This window comes from Trichoderma breve, chromosome 1, assembly GCF_028502605.1.
Source record: "Trichoderma breve strain T069 chromosome 1, whole genome shotgun sequence".
In the NCBI taxonomy this organism is placed as follows: Eukaryota; Fungi; Ascomycota; class Sordariomycetes; order Hypocreales; family Hypocreaceae; genus Trichoderma; species Trichoderma breve.
In genome coordinates, this window is record NC_079232.1 from 5,424,685 (window position 1) to 5,449,445 (window position 24,761).

Here is a 24,761-nt window from a genome sequence, read left to right on the forward strand (position 1 = left end):
TACGGTCAAGAATGGCGCATCGATAGCGGTGTATAGCCCTCCAAGGAGCAAGCGCCACGAGGTATACTCGTGTAGAGGTAGATCAGGCCAAAATGCCATCATCAGGAGAAATGCGAGAGGATCACACTAAATATTTGAAGTTGTAATCAGAGAGTAAAATCACTCAAAAGGCTGAGTGTAACTATGTGAGAAGAAAAAGGACAAACGTTGAAGAAGAGAAGAAAGAGGAAGGAATGCAGCAGCGGCGAGCCCATCGCCGGGTCCATCTAATTTGCATGAATAAAATTGAAGCGCTCGAAAGCGGCGCTGTTGTCGAGAGAGAGAAAGTGGTTGACAGCTTGTATCACACTACATTGGGCGATTCGGATTCGGGTACGCGCTCTCAGGAATCATGCCTGGTATCCTTCGCTTTCCCGCTGCGGTCGATCGACCCCCGGGAAGTCTAAAGTCGGGGTTGTCCAGAATCATGTCATGGCGCTGCTGTACTGGTCGGCGCTGAGGCATTGGTGGCTGTGGGCTCCACTGAGGGTTGATACCACGCTGCGAGATGGATGTAAAGTTGGAGTGCTCCGACTCAGCAGGGCTGCGAGTCCCATCAGGACCACCTCGCATGTCGTCGTAGCCGACTTCTTGGATATGTAGCGGCGGCGGTGTTTGGCGTCGCGGCGGTGTACGAGGCGTCTGGTCAAAGCGAGGGTCGACATCTTCATAATAGGTTCCCTTGTCCTTGATACCAGTTGCTGACGGTGCAGGGCTTCTAGAGTGATCAGGCGTAGGGTTGCGCTGCGCATTTGCTAGAGGCGCTACAAGAGGCGAATTTCTTCCCCCCTCTTGGTTCCACTGGGCACGAGATGGGACGTATTGCCTGTATTGTTGAACATGGTTAGTAAAGTTCTGACGTAGGAGATGTAGTCAAGGGTGATGCATACTCATCTTGGGAATACTTGCTCCCGTCACTGGCAAACGTCTCTCTCCGCGCAGAAGAAGGCGGCTGGTCCTGCTGGAGATGAACCATTCCGACAACATCTGGATCGCTATCCGTGATGTTGCCATACTGGCCAGCTTTGTTGCTTGCCCCGGCAGCCGGCGTCGCGTCCATCTCTATGGCCTGCCCAACTGATGAAACAGCAGACTCGGTGGCTTCTGGTAGCGGTGGAGGTGATTCTGCCCTAGGCAAGTCGAGATCTGGGCGGTACGGCACATATCTGTTGCTGCCGCTGTTGCTTCCGCTGTTGCTTGCAGTACCACTCGGTGCACCATAGTTTACGGCAGCGTCTGATTGTGGTGGCTGCTGCGCACCGCCATAAGGTGTCCCCCGACCATCAGCAAATCCTTGCCGCGGTGGAGGCTGCCGTCTGTTGCTGTACTGGCCACCCACATCGTCAGAAGAATAATTCATTGGTGGCGGACTGCGTGCTCCGCCTCCGTTGTAGTAAGGGCCACCACCATAGCCGGCGCGAGATGGCGGTCCGTATCCTCCTCGTCCACCACGCGGGCCGTATCCACCTCGACCGGCAGGGCCATAGCCTCCTCGTCCTCGCATAGGAGCTCCGTAGCCCCCACGACCACCGCCGTAGCCGTTCACAGGGTCCGTTTCTCGTCTGGTGGGGCCCCGGCGGCCATCATACGGCTGGCCAGCCGCTCCGTAGGCGTTGGGAGGCATGTTGCCATAATTAGTGTACGAATCCTGCGTTGCCGATCGCTGTAATCCGCCTGCGCCATAGCCACCGCTGACTTCGCTGCCTGCAACGGCGGCCATATCGACGGCCGCGGGCTGCCTTCCATTGGATGACCTCTCAGACGTAGTTCGCTGCGTCAGAGGAATGCGTTCCTCGCTCTGCTGGTCGTCTCTCGGAGTTTCGTATGTGGCGAATGCAGGCAAAGTGTCTTGGGTGCCGCTTCCACCGCTAACGGTTGGCACCGTGGGCTGGGTGGTCATGGTGAAGTCGGTTTTTGGCACCTGGTTCTCCCGGTTGTAGTAGTTTTCACCACTCATCTCTGCATTCTCCGCAATCCTTCTCTTTCGGTCTTTTCTGCTTACCAGAGTACGTCGCATGGCGCAAGAGACCAGAGCACTCAGGAAGACCAAGATGGTGCCGGCGAGGACAATGTAGGTGCCCCACGCCATGTGAGGAATGAAGAGTAAGACATCGATGACGAAAGCGGCAATGCAGACGAGAAGGGTGATGAAATTAAAAATGAAGAAGAAGAGCAGATACCTCGACGAATGGGAGGCAGCGCGGAAGTGAGCAGCAATGGCCATGAAAAGCATGACCAGCGTAAGAAATGCGGCAACAGGGTGAAGAATCAAGATGGAGGAGAGCGTATGGCGAACACCACTAGGCAGATCAAAGGCCGAATTCTTTTGATTGGGAATCACGCTGCCTATTCGCACACGTTTTGTTAGCTGCTATGTCATTGTTTTGATACATGTAACTGGTACAGCCAACTGTTCACGAGAGTGGGGGGAAGGGGATGAGCAGGGGCAAGTAGGGGAGAGGCAGGCAATCGCGAATATTCTCACCAATGTCATAACCGATGCCAACACTGCTACAGCCCGAAGACCGGCAGAAACCAAAAACGCCAAACTGAACATCTTCAAAGCTACCGAGGGGAATGGCCGAGATGATGGGGGCTGACAGCACCGAGAGGAGCAGCAAAGCAAAGGCGAGGCCAAGCAGGACTGTCAAGGGCGTCGCCGGTCGCAGCATGCTGGCGGTGGACAGAAATAGCCCAGCAACAGCAACCGTCGACTAGGCGACGCGAGGCGAGGGAGAGAAGCAAGACTCGACAGCAGCGCGAAAGTCTATAGGATTGGCTCCGAGGACCGCAGAAGAAGAAGAAAGGCGAAAGAGTGACGTGAATAGAGAGAGAGATAGCGAGAGACAAAGAGTTGTTATGTCGTCGTTGTTGCGCCTTGTGCGCGAATTGGCTGAATGAACGAATAAGTCCCCCAAAGAAGCGTCACTGGGTTATTGTTGTTGTCCTCCACATGATCCAGAACAAAGCTCGACCGGTAGTAATACCAAGGCAGTACTGGTAATGGTAATAGGCGATTCGGCGACGGCAAAAAGGAAGAGGAGCAAGAGAATGGCCGTCGATTTGCTCAACCAGAACCAAGAAGCTGGACTGGACTGGACGAAGGGGGAAAGAGAGAGATTTCGACCTGTGCGGCGCTCAGATTTGGTGTTTGCACCAGGTGGACCCGCCGTCTGGGTTGAGAATTGCGATTTGCGAGTCTTGCAACAAGCAAACAAGGAGCGTTGAGAAGGGGAAAGAGATCAAAATTGGTGATGATGCCGGAGGGGGGTGGAGAGATGGACTGTCCCCGGTTGCAGGCCAGAGCATCAACATGGAGCGTTCAATGAGAGACACAGAGCGCCCACAGGCTAAACGTTGATGGCTGCAGCGCTAAGCTGCCGGTCTCGTAGTGCATTTAGCGCATCACAGCCAACCGAAGAGCCCCCCCACAAGCCCACAAGGAGCCCAAGCCCAGACAAGAGTGAATCCACAGGCCGTTCGCGGCTGCTAGGCCCCGGTTGAGCATAGCGCTGACCTCTGGCGCACGAAAGAGTCTTGTAACGCTGCACGCAATTTAGCAGCGGGGGGTACATGTGCCTGAGTGTGCCTGTGCCTGTTGAGATGAATTTGATGCAACCTCCAAGGGAGTGAAATTGAGTTGGAGGCGCAAATCTTAATGCAGCGCTGGACAATGCAATACGAGATGCAACAAGCCGTGGCGTTGGAAAAACGAGCTCTTGCAATGAAAATCTAATTATAAAAATCCCACCTCAACCGTCTGTGCAATTCGAGTTCTTATCTCACGGCGCACAGAGTACAGTTACGGTGGAGGATTAGAATTTGATTGTACAATCAATGGATCCATGATCCAATGGCAATCTCCAAGTCCCGTCGCATTGACCACCTCATTGTTTTGTTGTTACGCGTTCCTGGCCTTGTCCCCCCGTAATTTAGTGGTGCTGTCCGCTAACATCTCTGTGCTCGGCTTCCAAAAAGAACTGGGCCACGGCTCCAGTGATTTTCCTTCCAGTGTTTCGCTCGACCCGCAATTGTGCTGCAGGTCCCATGAGGCGCCACGCAGATTTCCCCGTGCCTGAGCCTCTACTAAGACAATTGAACAACATGATCCATGGACTTTTGGGGCCGCGCTATCGAAAATGTTGCGCAGAATGTCATCCGCCAAAGAGCCCCAGCTAGCAGCAGAGAGTTTTGCGTGATGCTTTTACACTTGCGGAGTACGAGTCCGTTAGCAGAGCACTTGCCTATCGCTCACTCACACTTGTAGGGGGAGAGTGACCATCAAACTAGATTTGTGTGGTTCAAGGCCGAGGTGGGCTTCTGATAAGGACAGGGACAGCTTGGCCGTTTCGAGCAGGTCGGCTCCAGTACTTGGTTGATTGCTAAAATTGGGCAGCAGGGGATTACCACTGCAAGAAACAAAAAATCCAAGTTTGGTCGAGAAATTATGCGACGTTCAAGACTATACCATCACGGCAGATCAGGCGCTTCGCCGCGACATGGAAAACAAGGATACTGGCCATCTCACACAGTAACGACGTCAGCGTGGGCATTCCATCAGCGTATCCCGACCAGCAAACCAGAGGATTCTCCTTCAGAGGTCAAGCACTCTGAGTTTCGCCACTGCTCCAAATCGTGTTGGGCCTCGAAACCGGCCCCTGTTGTGCGGGTAGCGGATGGGTCTTGCTCCGTGTCGCTCGCTTGATACTAGTGGGAAAAGGGCGAAGCCAAATAGCCCAGATAATACTCCGTAGCAGTTGATGGTGATTCAGTACATGCTCACTATTGACTCTCAAAAGATCGTGCTCGTAGGCGCATAAAATCAGGTTCGAAGCCGAATTTCCATAGAACAGCATCGAAATAAACAAAGTGGATGACGCAGGAATGTGCTGTTTGCTTTGTGCCCAAATATTCTGGTGCTGTACGTACCTCTTAACTCTTCCCCGCATGGTTGTGACTCGTACTCGTATACTCGAACACGAAGTAGGGGAGCCTATCTTATCGCTTTATCTCGTCTGTGCGAAATGTCGTCATCACCACACAGGTAATGACCAGCATACCCTAGATTACCAAGCATCTTGACGAGGTCAGAAAATGAAATTATTTGTTTTGTCTAGGAAAATTGTTGCTCCATTGAATTGAAAATCTATCATTTCCCCCTCTTACTGAGCCATTGCTTCGTAGATCTACATTTTAATATGAACATTTCGTCGTGTTACTCAATAGTAATTTCGATCTACTTACTAGGTAGTGCCTATCTAGCTACTAGGTACTACCTATAGGTACCTATGTAGAAAGAGCATCCAATAAGGCATGTAGCAATGCATACCAAAGATATTTCAGAACAAAAAGAAACAAAATGCTACCCAAACAAATCTAATCATTCCCTTTCCACCCCATCTTATATTATATATCGTCCGTCCTGATATGTAATCTTCAACTGGCCAAACCTCGGAGCAACCTCTTAGTCGGCACCGATCGGAGATCCGGGAGCCACAATATGCCGGGGAAATTATTCAAGCTGCCCACCATCCCACCAAACACTCGCCGACAGCTTCCATCATCCAACCTCATCCGAGCCCTTTCTTCTTCTCTTCTCCGAATGACGCCGCGGTAGAGCTATCCATCCTCGACAATGCTCGGCACGCTTTGTCGCAGCGGCCTGGGCCTCCCCAGACAAGCTCTGCTGCGAAGTCGCGTGCCCTCTCGGCATGACGTCTTCGTTCGGCGCATCCAGAACTCGGGGCCATTCCAACCTCTCCGGCCGCCATCTCCAGCGTCTCTGGGGGCTCCGCGGGCGGCCAAGCAGTATAAAGGGAGCCGGAAATGGGGACGCCGACTTCTCATCACAGCCGCGGTCGGCGGTACCATCTATGTCGTAGACCGGAATGTCTACGCTTCCAGCATTGGGCGATCGCTCCGAACGTTTGGCACCGCGCTGGTCGCTGCCCTCGACTACAAGATCAATTTCCGACCGGAGCCATGGGTTGGAGGAACCGTGCCTGATCTTCATATGCGCAATGCGGAACGACTTTTCCACCTGCTGCGGCAAAACGGCGGGCTGTATCTCAAGATCGGCCAGGCCATTGCTATGCAGAGCGCTGTGCTGCCGCCCGAATTCCAAAAGATGTTTGGTAGAATGTTTGACGATGCGCCACAGGACGATTGGAAGGCTGTCGAAGCTGTTATTCGACAAGACTTTGGCAAGAGTGTCGAGGAAGTGTTTGGGGTCAGCTTCACTGGAAAAGAGGGCTATGGAGTCATGGAGAGGAAAGCTCGCGCAAGCGCAAGTGTCGCCCAAGTTCACTGGGCAAGGCTCCCCGATGGGCGGGAGGTTGCAATTAAGATCCAGAAGCCTGAAATCGCTCTTCAGATATCATGGGATCTATGGACTTTCAAGTGAGTTGTTTCTCGTCTCCGGGTAGTCTCTATCTAACCACAAGACTCTGTTGTTGACTGTGTATTTCACAAGGACTGTTACCTGGATCTTTTCAAGATGGTTCGACCTTCCTCTCTACACCTTGGTACCGTTCATCTCCGAGCGCCTAGAGCTAGAGACCGACTTCTTGTGCGAAGCGAAAAACTCAGAAACCATGCGCGAGCTGGTTAATTCGGAGAGCCGCCTGAAAGGGCGGGTCTATATCCCCACGGTATATTCCGACCTCACCACGAAGCGAGTCTTGACGACGGAATGGATAGAGGGCATCAGACTGTGGGACAAGAAAGCCATGACATCGAGATGGCTGGGCGGGTATGGAAAAGGCAGCCCAGGAGCGGGCACTCCCTTGCCGCCGCTGGACATGGACCTTGTCCGCCATGAGCTTCGTACAAAGCCCTACCAGGAGAAGATCAAGCCAGAGCGCCAGGAGTGGAAGGGTGTTCGCGGAAGAGGAGGCCTCGGTCTGACTACCAAAGAAGTCATGACCACCATGGTAGACCTCTTTTCTGCTCAAATCTTCAAATGGGGCGTCGTCCACTGCGATCCTCACCCGGGAAATATCTTCATCCGACGTCTCCCCAACGGTCGCTCAGAGCTGGTTTTGATTGATCACGGCCTCTATGTGTACATGTCGCCCAAGTTCCGCCATCAGTACGGTAGGTTCTGGAAAGCCCTCATGACGTTTGATAACCAGACCGTTGTCGATGTCACAGAACAGTGGGGTATCAAGGCAGCAGATATGTTTGCGAGTGCGACATTGATGAAGCCGTACGAGGGCGGCGAGTCCACCATGCAGAATGACATCAAGGCGATGGAAGGTCTCAGTCCGGCGGAGCGACACTACTACATGCAGCAGAAGATGAAGCAAGGTATCCGCGACATTCTTGCTGATGAGGACAAATGGCCCAAGGAGCTCATCTTTATCGGCCGGAACATGCGCATCGTCCAGGGCAACAACCAGTACTTGGGCTCGCCCGTCAACCGCATCAAGATGATGGGCGAATGGGCAAGCCGCAGCCTCTACGAGGACCCAAACCTCCCCTGGATGCAGCGCCTGAACAATGCATGGCGGCACATCATATTCAAGTCTGTCATGACACTGACAGACGTTGCCTTTTACTTCTTTAAGCTGCGACAGTTCCTTGGTCTGGGCGGTGGAATGGAGGATGAAATGGAGCGTCGTATGAAGAATATGGCGCACGAGTACGGCATTGAGCTGCAGCACGAGGTATTCGAAGGCTGAGGAGGGCGGCCGTAAATTATTGATGGTCTATTGTTTCATTTCCACGTTCTGTGCTCCACGACATTTTGGTAGAGGCGTTGGACCGCATTGATTCTTATAGAGGGAAAAAAAAAAGAAGGGCAAAAGAGCGTTTGGCATTCGGAATCCCCAGTCAGCCTGGTGTATGTATTTATACATGTACGATTATAGACGATATACCACTCATTGAGACGGCCCTCGGCAGCCCCTCTTGCTTGTCATGTTCGCGTGTGATGGTGATGCTCCTGGCGATATTCGTTTGGTGCTGCGTGATAATTCGTACTCGTCGTACTGCGTGGTGTATTGTACAAATGTGACCAGATTAGTGGTGTCTGTAGATACTGTTGCCCTACCATCTTGACTTTAGTCGTCCACAGATTAGTACGACGCTCGTAAAGAGTTGTTGAGCACGAGTAATTCAAGACATCACTTGCTCCGTCTTTGTAGAATTACCTTCTTGTCTCCATCGTTCTATTGGATCTAGCGCCAGCCTCGCCCTGTGGCTAGCTGGCGGGCTCTGTGGCGCCTTGTTGAAGCTGGTTTCATGTTTCCCACGCGAGAAGACGCCAATGGAACCAATAGCGAGGCATGATTGGTGCTCCAGTAGCGTGACGAGGTTGAATAGCGAATCGCAGCGGACCTGCAATTTAAACGCTTGCAGGGATCGCAAGGGGACGGTGCCAAGAATTGGGCAAAGCTCCGCGATGAGACTTGGCTTGTTGTTCCAGCTTCTCTCAATCAACAGCTCGTGCAAACAGGACCGGCTTTTTGGATGGGTTCAGGCCCCAAGACAGATCCGACATGGTCTTGAAATCGCCGCCGAGCAATCACCGCTATCGAGAATATTCCAATTTTGCCTCATCCCATCATCTTTTGGGAGGGTATACTTGCATCGTTAATTAGCCCGCTCCTTGCTGGTTTCAAGGACATCTCATTTGAGGGGCGCATGTGAGGTGCGGAGGATGCAAGTGTGTCGCAAGCCAATGACCCCCGTCTGATGCGTATGCGGGCAAGCAAGGCATAGAATACATTCTGGGGCCAAGCCCAAGCCTGCAGAAATGGATGTGCTATTAGCACTTATTAGCACTCGGTACTACCTGTACAAGTAGCAGCATTTCGTGTTCGGTAATACTTAGTTAATGCTTCATGCTCCGTACGAGTACCTTGCAAAATCCCCCCATGCCCGTGAGCAAACCAGCCTGTGCGCGCAATGGGTGTGCGGCCAAGTCTGCAGCCAACGAAACCAAGATGCTACTGTAGATGGCAGCCCTTTCAGAAGTCTCTTGTCCGTGTGCCGTGGCTAAGATCTCGAGGCATCGTGTTGAATCAAGAAATCTGCTAGGGAGCTTTAGATGCCGTGTTTCATGCTCGCCAGGGGTCGCAGCTTTGGCCAGCAGGAGACTTCCAATCGCCATGACATGATGGCCTGGCCAGGGCTGGTTAGATGGGCTTGTGGAGAGGCGAATGGGGCCGGGGGTCACCTAGCATCACGAAAGTAGGACCTCGATTGGCGCTCCAACAAGCACTTGGGTGGCTCCCCTGAAGCCCAAGAGCTGGTGCAAGGCCAGAGACGGACGAGCACAAACGCGCAAGCTGTTGAGGCCGATGCGCGCTCCCTCTCTCTCCTCTGTCAACGCTTTTTCTCCCAGAGTGTCGAATCCTCGCTCGCTCGCTCGCTTTCCTTTCCTCTCTGCCATCGCCACGACCTCTTTCTTCTCCTCTGGCTTCTTCGGCGCTTGACGCTGCCGACAGTCCTTGTTATTTTTTTTCTCGCTCGTTACCGCTGTGACATCCGTCCGAAGAGGCTGTAAGCCGCGACCCTGGCCCTGGTGATACTGTACCGCAAAAGCTTTGGGCAAGTTCACGAGCTGAGTCAAAGCGGTGTCGAAGCTCCAGCAAAACCCCCGGCCCTGTTGCCTCTCTTTCCATTTTCCTTTCTCAATCCGAGTCAAGGCAGGAGCTCGCGAACCACCTGCGATTTGTCCCGATCAACTTGACCATCTTCCCCGCGTCTCGGCTGGACCAAGAAAAAAAAAAAGACACAATTACAAAATCACCTTAAAAAACAATAAAAACAAAAAGCCCCTTCAAACAACGACTCATCCGGTAACGCAATTGTGAGTAATGAGATTGGTTCTTTCTTGGTCTCTTATCCTTGGCTGTCTCTTCCATTGGCTTCTATCACCGCCATTCTGTGCGAAAGCATCGCCAATTGCCAAAATAACTGCTGCTACGAGGTTGAAGCAGAGCCCAGCGACTAGGCTCATGTCTCGCTTTCATTTTTGCTTCTGCAGGGCGATCGTGGAGTGGCGTTGCGCTGGTGACGGCATTGGCTGGCTGCAAAGTTGCAACAAGCTCACTCAGCCTTGCGTCAATACAATCTCTACAGCAATGCGACAATGTCAGATGCAGAATCAGAGATGGAAGCATAGTGCTGCTTTTTGAGCGACGAGGCCTCGGGTTGTTCAAGCTTGGGCCTGGAGACAATCGCAAGAGGCACTCGTGGGCTGTCTCAATTATTACCCGCAAGCTCCCGGTCGCATGATTCTGCAGCTGTCGCCTCTTTTGACACCCGCCCAACGCGTCGGCTGGCGACCAGAACCCTGACATTGCGTTTCTGAATGGATGCTAATCGCCTCCTTTTACCTTCTAGTGACGAATTGCTATCGAATTGGAATCGTCTCCGCTGCAGAAGCCCCGCCTCCCCGCCTCTCTGCCTACGTAGCTGATGCATTAGACCTGCATCGGCATCTTGTATTTGGGTATGGGATTTTCTCTTTTGTGACAGCCACGCTCTAGCGCCTCGTGTTTGCTTTGACTTGCGCCTCTGCAACTTTCTTAGTGCGTCTCTGGCGCAGCAGGAACCAAGGCCGCAAACAAATTATCAAAGTCACTTGCGGATTTTCTTTTTTTCTGACCCTGGAGTTGAGCAGAAATCTCCTAAATCTTACCTCATCCCAATCCGGCGTTTCAGAAGTTGATCGTATCCGACCAAACTTCCGCTTCCGTCGTCATCATCGTTGCGACACAATACCGATCTCTGTTCATTGCAATAACGGATCGGCTAAGCAACGGCTCTCCCATCTTTTTAACGACCCTTATCCAGCAATCTATCGCTGGCTAAACAATGAGTTCGCCTCGTCGTTCTTCTAGTTTCGGAATGCTTCTCAAGCGAACAAAAAGCGGCGATTTGGGCAAGGGCAATAGAAAGGCCCAAGCCGAGCCCGATCGCCAGCATCAGCCCACTCCTCGAGCTCCCCCCAAGCTTCCAGAATTCTTCAGCGGCGCCGAACAACTTTCGAAATCTTTCGCACCCGAATTGCAGTCGAGTTCCGTCATGCCAAGCAGCCGTTCTGGCCGCGAATCGTCCAGTCGCTCCTCTGCAGAGCCTGCTCGTGCCGTTCCTGCCAACATCCCAATCCCTCCCATTCCCAGCAATGCCTTTGATCCCTATGCTAGATCGGAGAGCATGACGAACCGTGGTCGCTACAGCTATGCCAGCAGCAGTGCTATGAGCACGATTAACAATCCAAGGAGGATTCGCAGACGAAAGGACCCGACACCATTCAAGTAAGCCGCAACCCAGCTACTACTCTTTTCCTGTCTCCCTTTCACTTGATTAAACCTCAAACTACAAATAAACTAACCATTTTATTAGCATCCTCATTCTAGGAAGCCAAAACGCCGGCAAAACCTCCTTTCTCGAGTTCCTCAAGACTGCCTTGGCACTCCCACCGAAGAAGCAGGCCAAGAGGCAGGACGAAGACGTTTTCCAAATACCTACTCCACCCGTTGGCAACTTCATCCCACACTACCTGGAGACTGAAATTGATGGCGAGAGGATTGGGCTGACCCTTTGGGATTCTGAGGGCTTGGAGAAGAACGTCGTTGACCTTCAGTTGAGAGAAATGTCGTCTTTCTTGGAGAGCAAATTCGAAGAGACTTTTGCCGAGGAAATGAAGGTTGTGCGCTCCCCGGGCGCCAAGGATACCCATATCCACGCGGCTTTCTACGTCATGGATCCTTCTCGCCTTGATCGTAACATTACGACGGCGAAAATTGCTGCTTCGCGCAATGGCATTCCTAATGGGAGCTATGGCCATGCCCGAACACTCGGTGCTCTCGACGAAGATATCGACCTCCAAGTCCTCCGGACTCTTCAGCACAAGACAACCGTCATTCCCGTCATTTCCAAAGCAGACACCATCACCACAAAGCACATGAGTGTCCTCAGAAAGGCAGTCTGGGACAGCATCAAGACGGCAAACTTGGATCCTCTGGAGGCTCTGGGCCTGGACGAAGATAGCAGCAGTGTTATCGAAGAGGAGGCTGAGGAATCAGAGGAAGATGAAGCAGCCGAAAAGCCGACCGCGTCACCGGGCCATTCCAAGAGGCTCTCTACAAACTCCATCCGCAGACACAAATCTGAGGATGCCAAAGAGGAAGAAGCGCCATTTCTTCCCCTTTCCATCATCAGCCCCGATCTTTACGAGCCCAGCGTCATCGGCCGGCAGTTCCCTTGGGGATTTGCCGACCCCTACAACGAGGAGCACTGCGACTTTGTGCGCTTGAAGGAAGCCGTCTTTACCGAATGGCGTGCTGAGCTGCGCGAGGCTAGCAGAGAGCAGTGGTACGAGGGCTGGCGAACAAACAGACTCAAGCACCGTGATCTTCCCCACGCGCGATAGAGCTTTGCATGCAGCCTTAACCTGACAGAGCTAGACCACAACGTCTCTGTCATGATCCGTGGAGCAATTTGCAGAACATATCTGTGGACCCTGCGTTTTGTTTCAAGCTTTCCTCATACCTTACCCTCCGAGGCCCCATTTACCTTAATTTCCGCTTCCGATTAGCTCATGGCATACCCTGGCCTCGCCTCCGCCTTGGGGATCTCTTTTTTCAGCGAGACAGGCCTTTTTTGTTTGTACATGGGAGCGCCAATGTCAGACTCTTTCTTTGCATTGTCGAAAAAATGCCAACATCATTTGAGAAGCCTTGATTCAGAGATGTTATAATTGTTGCTCTGTGTGTTAGTGATTAGGGAGAAGTTACATTTCCCTGCACTTTTCTGGAGCTGTTGTCTGTCTCTACTGCATCTTTCCCGCCCGCTTTCTTGTTCAGGGCGATTCTGCTACTCTCGACAGAGAAAACAGGTTGCTGGCGCGATGGAACTTTTTCTTTTTGTCTCATTTTTTTTTCTTATTTCTTGATACGCAAATGACTTTTGATTCCCCCATCATTCCTTTTGATGTCCTTCCTCCCTCCCCATACGACGTCTCCCAAGATTGCGCCTTGGAAGACCAAATATGGAGCTGCGGAGACGGCGACGACGAATGGTATTTTCTTCTCTTTTATCCCGCAGCCTGGTGCGAAGCAGTATGATCGATACCCGATGATGGGAAACCTATTCTGGCGACTTTTTACCTTTGTTTCCATCCCCCCCTTTTTTTGTATCGTTAGCTTTAACAACAAAAAGAAAAAAGAGCAAATGCCCCTGGATAGGTATCTATGAGTATGCGCGGAAAATTGCTTGGACAGATGTAGAATAGGATGAAAGAGAGGTTTTTTTCTTCTTTTGTAGAGTCCTTTTTGAATTTGAACTTGACCACCTTTTTTCTTTTTTTTCTTTTACGCTGTCACTACCAGTTGCCAACCGAGAATAATACTAATAAAAGATGCCATAGCTATTAACAAGTACCGTAATATGAGTATGTAAACTAAACTAATAAAAAACCGGCAAAAGCTTTGTCTCCCAAACCCATGGATCTTCATATTCCTTGATTCAGATGACGCCGCTGTAAACCCCTCCAAGCGCCCTGATAAAAATAGTAAAGTGGACGTTGGCCATCAAAACATAGCAAAACCGTATAAACAACCAACCCACGCACCCATGCTCTTAATCTTCCAACCAGGACATACTACTATCAGCCTTTGTATTCGTGGGCCTGCCGTTCCTATCTATATCACGCTCTCGCCGGGCATGATTCTTGCCCAATTTCTGCAGCCGGTCAATTTCCTTCTTGCTCAGCGTGACCTGGTCGAACCCCCGTGGCAGAATCGCGTCGGAGATGAGGAAATCGACCTTCATGTTGCGAGCTCTGTCACGGTAGGCTTGTTGGTTCCGCGGAAGCTCGAAAAGCTGGCTGTCTTCCCTTTCAATGATGGCCCAGCTGGCAGCACGGCGGGCAACGAGGTCGATTAATGTGGCGGAGTCGCGATCGCTCCAGCCTAATCGTCTTTTAAGAGACTTGGGCTGGCTCAATCGCGCATTCATGCGAGCCTGATCCTTGACCCGTTGGATGGCGGCAAAGTCTGGGGAGGCAGACGGAGGGACGGATGGAGGTGACCGCGCGGTGGCGGTACTAGCAGTAGGGCGAGGATATTCCACTTGCTGTTCTTGGCTCTTGTGGACGGGAGCGGATGAGGAAGCTGTCTTGCTCCTTTTAACAGGCCTCTGTTCCTCTGGGATAACGTCGTATATGCTGTCGTCGCGTTCAGTCGGCAATTTCCGATGCTGATGTACAGCGCTGGATGAGGTAGTAGTTGCCTTGCCCCCTCTATTAGGCCGAGAGTCCACTTCAAAGTCGTCCTCTTCCTCCTCCTCTTCTTCCTCCTCTTCGTACGTTTCTTCCTCTTCTTCTTGACTATCATCAGAGGCGTCGACCTCACTAAGATCTTCGCTCTGCCGATATGATCGCTTGCGCGAGGACCCTGAGGGAGGTAGTTGGGTAAGAGATACACCGCCGAGTAGACCAAGTAGCTGTCTGCCCATAAATAAAGAGCTGCTAGAAACAAATGTTAGCAATCAAAAAGGAAGAAGGGTGGAACATATTGGGCTTACTCTCTATCTCGGCTTTTAAACCGTTGTGGCGGCGGCTCTTGCTGGGAGATGCTCAGATCTTGGGAGGATCCGTCCAAAGAATCGTGATCGGGATAACTATTCTCGTCGCCGAGGGGTGGGGGATCTGGGTATGTTTCTTCGCGGGCCCCTCTCTTGTCTGCCTTTCGAGTCCTGTCTTGTCGAGTTTGCCGCTCCTTCTCCTTGCGAGCTCTTTCTTGCTCTTGGGCGTGTTTCTCTCTCTCGCGGGCTTGTTTTGCTGCTTCTCGAGCACGTTTCTCTCGCTCTTGAGCTTGTCGGGCTTCTTCTCGAGCCTTTTGCTCCCTCTCTCGGGCTTGCCGCGCTTCCTCTCGAGCTTTTCGCTGCTCTCGGAATAGCCGCTGCTCTTCGGCGCGCCATTGCTCACGTAGCCTCTCTTTCTCCATGGCGACTTTCTCTTGCTCTGCCCTGTTCAACAAATGTGAAATTGTTGAATATCTGTCCATGAGCCATTCTTTGAGGTCTTTAAGCGTCTCTTTGAGGGAGTACTGAGCTCGGATGCTGGGCAGATCCACGGGAGTCCTAATCCCTCTCTTGCCGCCATCAGACATTATCTTCCACACGTTGGAGACTCTTTGCGAACAAACATCGACCAGCGATTGTTGATCGAGGTCCGCTAGAGGCTTATAAGGGCCTTTGCTAAAAAGGCTGCCATAGTCGCCCGGGGCGTCTGGAGCATTCATATTACAAAACGCGTGGCCCAGCATGCCGCGCAGGTCTGTAGCCTGAGGTGACCTTGCTATGCTCTCGATGGCTCGCTGGGTGCGGATTTCCAGAGACATTGACCTGTATTGCGTTTCTTCCGCGGCAAAATGCAGAGGAAAGAGGGTGTCTACGGCCTCGAGAAAAGGCACAGGATTGTCTCCCTCAGACTCGATGCTTTCTATTTGCATGAGAGCAGTGGCAATGTTTGCCAGCTTGATAGAGAGTGGAATGGCTGCATTCTCCGTCTCCGAGATGTCCTCTCCCGCCTTGTCCACCCAATCCCAGTCGAGAAAAGGGGATGCTTGGTGAGAAGCCTGGAAAATGCTGCGAGACGCCTTGAATGACTGCAGTTTCATGAGGAGCACCTTTTCGTAAGACGGCCGTGACTTGTTTTGCAACTGGCCGATGAGGTTCTTGGCGTCCCGAGCTAACGAAGGCACGGCCTCGAGCTTCATCTCATGCTCAGCCTCTTCGACATCATTTTGGACCATCTCTTCTTCAAGTAGCTGAGCCGCAGATTTGGGCTCTGGGGCAATGCTTTCGTCGTCCTCGTCGTCCTCGTCGTCAGTGTTGTCCCTCCTAGGGTTTGTCGCTATACTACTGACGCTGGGATGACGAGGAGCGCCACGACGCGGCTTTGGATCAAACACAATGGAACCTTTGCGTGGCACAGATGTTAGACCCTTTGGAGGTTCTATGCTTGGTAGCACAGGGGACGAATGTGATGGGGTTGCTGGCGGAGGTGGACGAGATGGGAGAGAAGAAGAAGAAGGAGCAGGAGGAGGAGGAAGAATGAGAGAAGTCGTCGGTCTTGTAGGCGAAGAGCTCGGAGGAGGGCTAGGGGAGGAACTAGATTCCCTGGCGACGGCCTCGTTTCCACGCCGCTTAGTCGCTCGAGGTGGGTTTCTCCTGATGGGCTGTGGAGGAGACGAGGATGGCGGAGGCTCGACGGCCTTTTTGGACCGCCGGGTCTGCATCTTGGGCTAGCTGCAATGAGATCTGACACGATATAAAGCGGGACAAGGTGCCGAACAGCGGAGCAGGAGTAGGAGAAGCGGAAACAGAAGCAGAGAGTAGTGGCCGTGAATCAGAACAAGAGACGAGGAGAGAGAGAGGAGAGAGAGAGACACCAATAATAATAATAATAATAATGGAAGATAAGAAATACAATGGACACAGCTCCTGCGACAAATGAGACTAGTAATCTCGACCGTCAAAGAGAATTAGAATTAGCGGCTCGCTTTTGAAGCCTTTGTTTGTTCTTCAGCAGCGTCTGTTTGCTTGCGCAACGCGATGGACGTCCAAACCTAACGTTAGAAACCTAACCCTACTCCTCTAAAAAGTCGGGAATCGTCCCCTGCGCGCCACGATGCGCTAGGCCGGATGCGGCGACGTGCTGTTTCTTTGCTGGGGCAAGCTCCACAGCGGATGGAGGGGACAATGAGAATTGAAGTGACGGACTTTGTTGTTCAACGGACATGAGACGTGCCTGGACTGGAGCACAGATAATCGGTTGGCCTATCAAGAGCATCAAACTAGGCTTGCTGGCCTGATTTTTGCTCTTTTCTTTATGGATTGAGGCGTCAATATTCATTCAGCATGAGACAGTACGCAATCACGGCGCAAAGCTGTTGGGCCTGTGCGACTTGTGTAAGACTGCAGAACTGTGAACTGGGCAAGTACTGTGTACGGGGGTCATGGGCCGGATGAAGCTCAGATATTGCCAGATTGACAGAGCTGAGAAGCAAGTGAGGTACCGGGGGCGAGCAGGAGGCACTAGAAAATTACCTCTCAAAAGTGCGCAAGGCAGATGGCTGAAGCTTCTCAGCTGATGGAGATACTCAAGCAAGACATGCTTCCGAAACTATGGAATCTATTCAAGTGTGGAGTACTGTATAGCATTACGTTGCGTTGCCTTTGTACGGTCTATCAGGCTGAGGGGAAAAAAACCTGCCATGAAAAAGAGCACAGGAAATATCTGCATGACAAAGGGTCTAGACTAGAGCTGGCGGCGTCTGTTCTGTGCAGTCAGACTGACCAAGACAAAGCCCGGCGAGTTTCTTGGTCATTGTAGTTGGGCGAGCCGTGAGCCCCACTGGACCGAGAGGCAGAGAGTATCGTACTCGTAATACCGCAAGTATGCACTTGGTGGCGTACAGGGACGGAGCCAGAGGTCATGCCATGGTCATTAATGGCAGAGCAGAGATGGATCATCTGGTTGGACCGGCTCTCATCATCGAACTCAGTTGCTCTTCTTCTGGGCCGTGATGGCAGTCGACACATGTCTGTCTGGGCCAAACACGCCTGAGAGATACGCAATCCGCGTAAAAGCAAGAAACAGCTGTAGAATCAAAAACGTACGATTAGCTGCAATGCCAACAAATGCAGTAAATGTAGCAGCGCTGCTACTCAGGCGGCAGTTGAAATCTGCCCGGTTTCATCTCAAATGCCTGAAAATGGTGGATAAGATGTGGGCAAGCAGTGGAGGCGGCGGCTGATGTAGACCAAAGAAAAGAAAGGCAACCCGGAGGGTAGAGGGCAGATGACAAAGGGAGAGGAAGAGAATCATCAAAGTCAAAGAGAGGGGAAATGTGCGTACCGTGGCCCCGAGATTTCCCCAAGCCATGGCGTTCCACCTAGAGACGTCCATGAACCTGTCCGAGCCTAGTCCATACCATGTAAACCCAACGTGACCGGCATCAGCAATCAAGAGGGCGATGAGATAGTTGCGGACGACTCTGGCCTCGGAAGTTGTCCAGAACAAGGCCAAGCCCACAAGGCACATTCCGAGATACATGTTGCCCAGCTGATGGGCCATGACGATGCTATTCTCCGAGGCGACCAGAGGCTTGTCCTGGGGGATCTGTTGTGCCACGAACCATGCCGGGTCGTATACAGCGCCGGCGAAGCCTGCCACGCTGTGATTTGCTCAAGCCCAGGTTAGCCGTACTCGTACATTACAGTTACGAAGTGATACAGAATCTCGCTCGCTTGCCATCCTCGCGGCAGTCGGTGGTTTCTTGCGATTTCGGTGGGTTTTTTAGGCAGAGGAGGAGTCATTGGGCTTTGCTGCCACCCTCCCAAACCTTCATCAACCCCATATTTTATGCATACATAGCAGAAGCTTAGGAAGAGAGGAGAGGGAGATGGGGAAAGCAGAGAAACCGAGTGGTGGGTTGTCTCAAGTTGCCGCGATTGGGCAAGCGATACATAGTCATACAGCAGCAAGTGGGCTGGGCTTACAGCGACAAGGGCTCGAGGACCGTGAAGACGATGCGGGGGAACGGCGGCAGAGAGGCGGCCATCATGTGCTTGTGTGTTGTGCGTCTGGAAATGAGGGGGGGAAGATGAAGAAGAAGAAGAAGCAGAAGACGAGATGTGGATGTAGTAAATGGAGATGCAGATGGGATGACGAGTGGTGTGAGCCGGACGATGAGACGCGGGAGGGAAGTGGGAAGCCAAGTGACCAAGTGAGTGAGAAAATCGAGGCGTGGAGACGTTTGAATTCTGCAGCAAACCACCGCGACAATTGGTGACGATGCTGGGCCGTTTTACGACGAGGATTGCATGTTTTGGTCCAACCCAAACAGCAGCCCCTCGTGGGGACTGATGCTGCAGGTTCCTCTTTTGGGCTCGAGATGCAGATGCAACTCGTGATACGATTTAAAAGCCCGGGGAAATCAACCAGGGAGGAGCTGCTCCAGGGTATCGAGCATGAACACTCATCCAATCTCATAGCGCAAAGGCACTTCAGTAAAATTCAGCTGAGACTTTGGGTCAATTCCAGCTGTTGTCATGGCGCTGACGACCACTGGGCGTGCCGCTGAACTGCCTGTACCGCTACCTGAGCACCCTTCTTTGCTCGGGTGTCTGTGCTAACAAAAGTTGACAAGCTGCCGGTACTGGGTACGGCGGGGCATGCTAGTGCCGAGAATCAGTCAGCTGTAGCCGCAAACGTACGACCAGAGGAAACAAGTGAGAGGCAGTTCGGCATGATTCGGGGGTTGATTTGGGTCAGTGGACAATGCCTGAGCGAACCAACAGGGACGGCATTGAGACACAAAATTTGCTTGCAGCTGCATGCGACTATTTGCCATTTTGGTTGATTTCATTTTTGCCTCTGTATCTTTGTTCTGATTGTCGAAATCATGCTTGACGTTGCATTGATACCCTCAGTAACTCCGTAGACGACTACCAAATAATACCTACTAGGTAGTACCTTAGTACTACCTACCATTAGAGAAAGTTCTCGGGTCGACGGAGCAGCAATGCGTGGACGTGGACATTAGCGATTATTACCAATGCCGAGACTTAAAGGTACACAGTACACCAACTCCCTATCCTTGACGTCACATTTAGCCTGTACCGAGTACGCGACGTTTTTGCTTTTTTGCCTTTTTGCTTCCCCCCTCTCCCTCTTTTTTTCCCTCTTCCAAATCATCACCCTGTTTGCCGGCTGACGCTTGAGGTTAGCAGAGACACTAACTCGCCTGTACATGCGCTGTACTGTGCTCTGGCCCCGGAGGACGCGCCGCCGTGCTTGCATCTAAAGCCGAGCACTTGCTTTGCTGGTTGCTTTTTCCTCGCATCCATTCTTTTCGTTTCTCTGCCCATCTTTCCCTTTTGCTTTTCTTACCCGCTGCTAGGTAATCAATCATTACTCCCCGTGTTATAGCGCTTGTCTCGGCTTCGTCTCCCCGAGCACTAAACCGCATTTCGCGAGTCCAATTCCATGCCTCGCCCAAGCAGCCAAACGTGAGCGCTTCACGTGCTGACACCACTCCAGCTTTGCTCTTCAGCTCTCTCCCTCTCTCTCCCTTCTGCTATATCCTATTCCTACCTAACCAATCCCCTTTTATGATCCCTCCCGCCCTCCCTCTCCCTCCAAATTGGTCTCCAGCCGCAGCAGCACCAGTAGCATTGCATTAGCAGGGCTGCAGCTAGACAAGCAAAAACGCGGAATTCCAGCTCCTCGCTCGCCAACTAAGACAAGGAGGGACATGTCGAGGCCTCACTGTGCGGAAGTGCGGGAGAGCATAGCATAGGCACATCCGGTCATTTCTCTCTCTCTCTCTCTCTCTCTACCCTCTTCTCTCGCTCTTACACACTCTTACACACTCTTTCAACCAACTCCCACTCGTTTCTTCAACCTCTCCCTCTCCTTCGTTTCCCATCATCCTCTCTTCCATACATCCATCACGTCTCTCTCCCCTTGGTCGCTCTTTGATCCGTCTTAATCCAAATCTCGAATACCCTCGCTCACGTGTGCCTCCTCCGACGACCCGGCTACTTGCTGTTACTACTCTATTATATCGTTCATTGCTCGAGATCCACCACTGCGGATAACTCGCCATGGCTACCATAGAGCCGCGTCTCATCCACCTCTTGAATGACGATCCGACATCCCCGGAGCTCCCCAACGCAGACCTGCTCCCATTGCCATCCCTGCCCACGTTACAGCTGCCGCCCTTGTCCGGGGCTCGCGATGGGCCTCTGCCGCCGCTGCAGCTCGAGGGCCTTCGGGCAGACAGGTTCTTTGGCAGTGCTGGCCGGAATGCCGCTGTTCCCGGTCCTAGCAGCGGAGCTCCGTTGGCATCACCATTCATCGGAGATCAGTCGAATGCCTATTCAGATTACAGGAGAGACAACGACTTCTCCAAAGAAGGCAAATATGCCGGGAGTTCGGCTCTGTATCCGCTAAGGCTTCTGTTGAGCGAGGTCAACATGCCGCTGATACCCACACCGCCAGCTCCTTCATTCACCAGCATTCTCAACGAGGGCCCGGACTTTCAAGATGATGCTCCCTCATCTACGTCCAATTCCACGTCTACATCCACATCCGCAAACACAAACACAACCACAGACACAATCACTTCTACGTCTACAACCGCGTCTACATCCACGTCTTCGGACTCTTCCTCCTCATCTGCATCATCATCATCATCATCTTCTTCTTCTTCTTCAAATACCACAGCCGCATCCACCGAAGATCCCCCTTCTTCTGCCAACAAGAAGCGACCAGCGATCCATATCAAGGATGATTTTGTGCAGCTACCACAGCCCGCAAAGAAGCCAAAGGCCCACCAGGCTCCCTTCATGCCACCCATCATCAACGGCCTTCTTGAGCCGCCGCCCCATGTGGCTCTCTTCCCGCCCATTGAATCCAGTGCCTTTGACGACACCGATGCCGGTCAGAGCAAGCTTCTCCATGAGCTCAGCTACAGCCCTCCGGGTCCCCGCCTGTCTCCGGAGCCTGACCAACCTGTGGCCAAACCAAGGGCAACAAGGAAGCGTTCAAGCAAACCCAGGCGGAAATGGACAGAAGAGGAGACGAACCACCTGCTCAAAGGCGTCGATCGCCATGGCGTGGGTAAATGGACCAACATATTGGATGACCCTGATTATACATTCAATTCGCGCTCGGCTGGCGATCTCAAGGACCGCTTCCGTACTTGTTGCCCCGAAGAGATGCGTGTAAAGGAGGTTGATGAAGTCAAGGCTCGTGCCCGACGACGGCAGCTTAGGAGTAAGCCAAGGCCCAAGTCGCTTTCGCCAAAGAAGAGTCCGGGGAAGACAGTTCAAGAGACCCAAGACACTCTCCTAGCCGAAGGCGGGCCTCTGTCGGGCAAGGACCCGGCTGCCTCTATTCCGTTCGAGTTTGATGACATGCCCATCAAGAGGAGTCGTGCTCATCGGATGAAAGTGTCAGACCTCGCGGGGCTCGGCATCACGGGGCCATTTAGAAGGGCCCGTAGGCGGGAGAGAACCGCTTTTTCCAACCGAGACGACCAAGAGATTCTGCAAGGCCTTGAAAAGTATGGCGCGTCTTGGTCCAAGATCCAGCGCGATGAGCGTTTTCACCTTGGCACCCGGCAGCCTACGGACCTTCGAGACCGGGTACGGAATAAATTCCCCTACATCTTCCAGCGCATTGAAAAGGGTGTTTTCCAGCCCAAAGATGTCAGCATTACAAACATCCTCGAACCAATGGTCAGCACGAGCATTGTCGGCTCATTCAAGTCTGCCCCTGCCCCTCCACTTACCTTAAAGGGCAACCCTGCAAAAGCCTCGCAGGAAGAGTTGCCCAAGTGGCCGTTCCTAACGGCTGGCTCGACGGAGCAGCTTCAGCAACCGACTCGTGACACTGACGAGTCTGCGGCTTCAGCAGCAGGTGGCGAGATGGACATTTCCAGGCTTTTACTGGACGATGCTCAGTTGACACCTGCGCTCTCCTAGAGAAAGATGAAATAAAGAAAAGAAAATAAAAGAAAAGACAAAGACAAAGACAAGACCCATCACCACTCAGATTACTACTACATCGGACTACCGAAATCATGCACAAACACTGGATCCTCTCGCATGGCAAGGCTCTGGCTCAAGCGTGGTCAGCAGCACCCGATTACATCTCTCTTACCTACTCCTCCTTTTACAGCTCATCTCTACGTACTCTTACTTTATGGCAATGCCGCGATACGTTCATTGTATTGCTCACGATACCATCATCTTTCCTTTGTCACAAGCCTTTTATGCTTGATAATATATACCTTGAGGCGTGGCTGTGTAAGCTCGCGCATGGAAGAGGAACTGGCAAGGATCATAATACCCCCCATATTAATGTTGCACATGATGGGATGATAATAATAGCAAGCAAAAGTTGATTTAATTGAATTTTTTAATTCCGTCACACTTGACGGCACCAAGCCATCATCGTTGTCCCTCCTACTGTACTCATCAAATCCATCTTGTGAAGTTTGTATTGTGGGGTATGGGGAGCGACTGTTATCTTCTTATCGTAGGAAAATGGGGCGCCGGGAAAACAGCGGCACTGTGGAGAAGCTCTATCACGTGATTTCCATCAGCCTCCTCGTGCCTGTTTTGGCAATCACGGCAAGCCTTAGGGCAAGAAAGCCCCCACAATTTGGCGCGCTCACGAAGCGAGAAGAAAAAAAAGGTGTGCCGTCAATTTACTTTTCTGCTTCTTGATCCACGCCCAACTTCCGTCGTTTTCATCACCGTCGAGAAAACAGCCAGTCGTCACCATGGCCCGAGGAATGTGAGTACAATCAATGCTGAGAAGTGTTCCTGTCTATTGTCCAGCAGAGGAGGAGAAAGGGATTGGTGCTGTTTGCTTCAAACTATTTTCCCTCTTCGTCTCCAGATGCTGTTGACGATGGCTTCAATTGCAAAAAAACAAAATAATGAAAACACGACGACTGACTTTTTTCCTCTCACAGCAAGAAGCACCAGAAGCGCCTTAGCGCCCCCTCCCACTGGCTGCTGGACAAGCTGTCCGGTCTCTATGCCCCCAAGCCTTCTGCCGGTCCTCACAAGCTCCGTGACTGCATGCCCCTGATCGTCTTCATCCGCAACCGTCTCAAGTATGCCCTCAACTACCGCGAGACCAAGGCCATCATGATGCAGCGCCTGGTCAAGGTTGACGGCAAGGTCCGCACCGATATCACCTACCCCGCCGGCTACATGGACGTCATCACCATCGAGAAGACTGGCGAGAACTTCCGTCTCATCTACGACACCAAGGGCCGCTTCACCGTCCACCGAATCCAGGCCGAGGAGGCCGAGTACAAGCTGGGCAAGGTCAAGCGCGTTCAGCTCGGCCGTGGTGGAATCCCATTCTTGGTCACGCACGATGCGAGAACGTGAGTTCTGTCAGACATCATTCAGCCGTTGGATCAAGCTTTGGTCGATTCGGGAAAAAAGGAAGGAGAAAACTTCAAAAAATTCACCTCTCCCTTGATTTGTTTTCTTCTTTTCTCAATTTCCCCTCTTTTCACAGAGAGGGAAAAAAGGAAGAAGAAGCAGACACGACGACGATGGAAGCTTTATTTAACGGCTGTATGTCCCCCCTTGTCCCCGTGCGAGTGCTAATTATTCTTCTTTTACAGCATTCGTTACCCTGACCCCCTGATCAAGGTCAACGACACCGTCAAGATTGACCTCGCCACCGGCAAGATCACCGACTTCATCAAGTTCGACACTGGCGCCGTCGCCATGGTCACTGGTGGTCGTAACATGGGCCGTGTTGGTGTCATCACCCACCGTGAGCGTCACGACGGAGGCTTCAACATCGTCCACATCAAGGACGCCATTGACAACACCTTTGCCACCCGTGAGAGCAACGTTTTCGTCATTGGCCAGGAGAAGCCCTGGATCTCCCTGCCCAAGGGCAAGGGTGTCAAGCTCACCATCGCTGAGGAGCGTGACCGCCGACGTGCTCTCGCTCACTAAATGGAGAAAAATTTGTAGTATTTTTTTTCTTCTTTTAGTGGACGATATCAATCAATGGTTAAAAAATGGCATATATGTGGACTGGAGTCTCGGATTTGATGTTTGCTTTATTAGGAGGGGGTTTCTCCTTACGTGATCCCCCTTTTCCCTCTCCTCTGGAGATAGCCGGCCCTGAGGCTAACGACGGAAAAAGA

General features: G+C 52.2%; 7 protein-coding genes across 7 annotated transcripts; 4 read left to right on the top strand and 3 right to left on the bottom strand.

Moving 5' to 3' along the window:
* Positions 1–348: 348 nt before the first annotated feature.
* Positions 349–2,711, bottom strand: T069G_01603 (SUR7/PalI family domain-containing protein; the record flags this gene model as incomplete). The annotated part of the gene is made up of 4 exons (XM_056168813.1): positions 349–865; positions 930–1,185; positions 1,246–2,385; positions 2,525–2,711. 4 exons carry the CDS (start codon positions 2,709–2,711, stop codon positions 349–351), a joined length of 2,100 nt encoding a protein of 699 aa, XP_056034129.1.
* A 2,963-nt stretch (positions 2,712–5,674) lies between these two features.
* On the top strand, positions 5,675–7,721 carry T069G_01604 (ABC1 family domain-containing protein; the record flags this gene model as incomplete). The annotated part of the gene is made up of 2 exons (XM_056168814.1): positions 5,675–6,438; positions 6,512–7,721. The coding sequence occupies 2 exons, from the start codon at positions 5,675–5,677 to the stop codon at positions 7,719–7,721; spliced, it is 1,974 nt and encodes a 657-aa protein (XP_056034130.1).
* Positions 7,722–10,899: 3,178 nt separating this feature from the next.
* On the top strand, positions 10,900–12,427 carry T069G_01605 (septin domain-containing protein; the record flags this gene model as incomplete). The annotated part of the gene is made up of 2 exons (XM_056168815.1): positions 10,900–11,309; positions 11,398–12,427. The coding sequence occupies 2 exons, from the start codon at positions 10,900–10,902 to the stop codon at positions 12,425–12,427; spliced, it is 1,440 nt and encodes a 479-aa protein (XP_056034131.1).
* A 1,208-nt stretch (positions 12,428–13,635) lies between these two features.
* Positions 13,636–16,298, bottom strand: T069G_01606 (uncharacterized protein; the record flags this gene model as incomplete). Its single annotated transcript, XM_056168816.1, has 2 exons — positions 13,636–14,524; positions 14,581–16,298. The coding sequence occupies 2 exons, from the start codon at positions 16,296–16,298 to the stop codon at positions 13,636–13,638; spliced, it is 2,607 nt and encodes an 868-aa protein (XP_056034132.1).
* Positions 16,299–17,563: 1,265 nt separating this feature from the next.
* On the bottom strand, positions 17,564–18,626 carry T069G_01607 (uncharacterized protein; the record flags this gene model as incomplete). Its single annotated transcript, XM_056168817.1, has 3 exons — positions 17,564–17,662; positions 17,921–18,239; positions 18,565–18,626. The coding sequence occupies 3 exons, from the start codon at positions 18,624–18,626 to the stop codon at positions 17,564–17,566; spliced, it is 480 nt and encodes a 159-aa protein (XP_056034133.1).
* Positions 18,627–20,673: 2,047 nt separating this feature from the next.
* T069G_01608 (myb-like DNA-binding domain-containing protein) lies at positions 20,674–22,557 on the top strand (the record flags this gene model as incomplete). The annotated part of the gene is made up of 4 exons (XM_056168818.1): positions 20,674–20,852; positions 20,898–20,986; positions 21,071–21,795; positions 21,841–22,557. The coding sequence occupies 4 exons, from the start codon at positions 20,674–20,676 to the stop codon at positions 22,555–22,557; spliced, it is 1,710 nt and encodes a 569-aa protein (XP_056034134.1).
* Positions 22,558–23,360: 803 nt separating this feature from the next.
* Positions 23,361–24,567, top strand: T069G_01609 (ribosomal family s4e domain-containing protein; the record flags this gene model as incomplete). The annotated part of the gene is made up of 3 exons (XM_056168819.1): positions 23,361–23,374; positions 23,556–23,978; positions 24,225–24,567. The coding sequence occupies 3 exons, from the start codon at positions 23,361–23,363 to the stop codon at positions 24,565–24,567; spliced, it is 780 nt and encodes a 259-aa protein (XP_056034135.1).
* Positions 24,568–24,761: the final 194 nt, after the last annotated feature.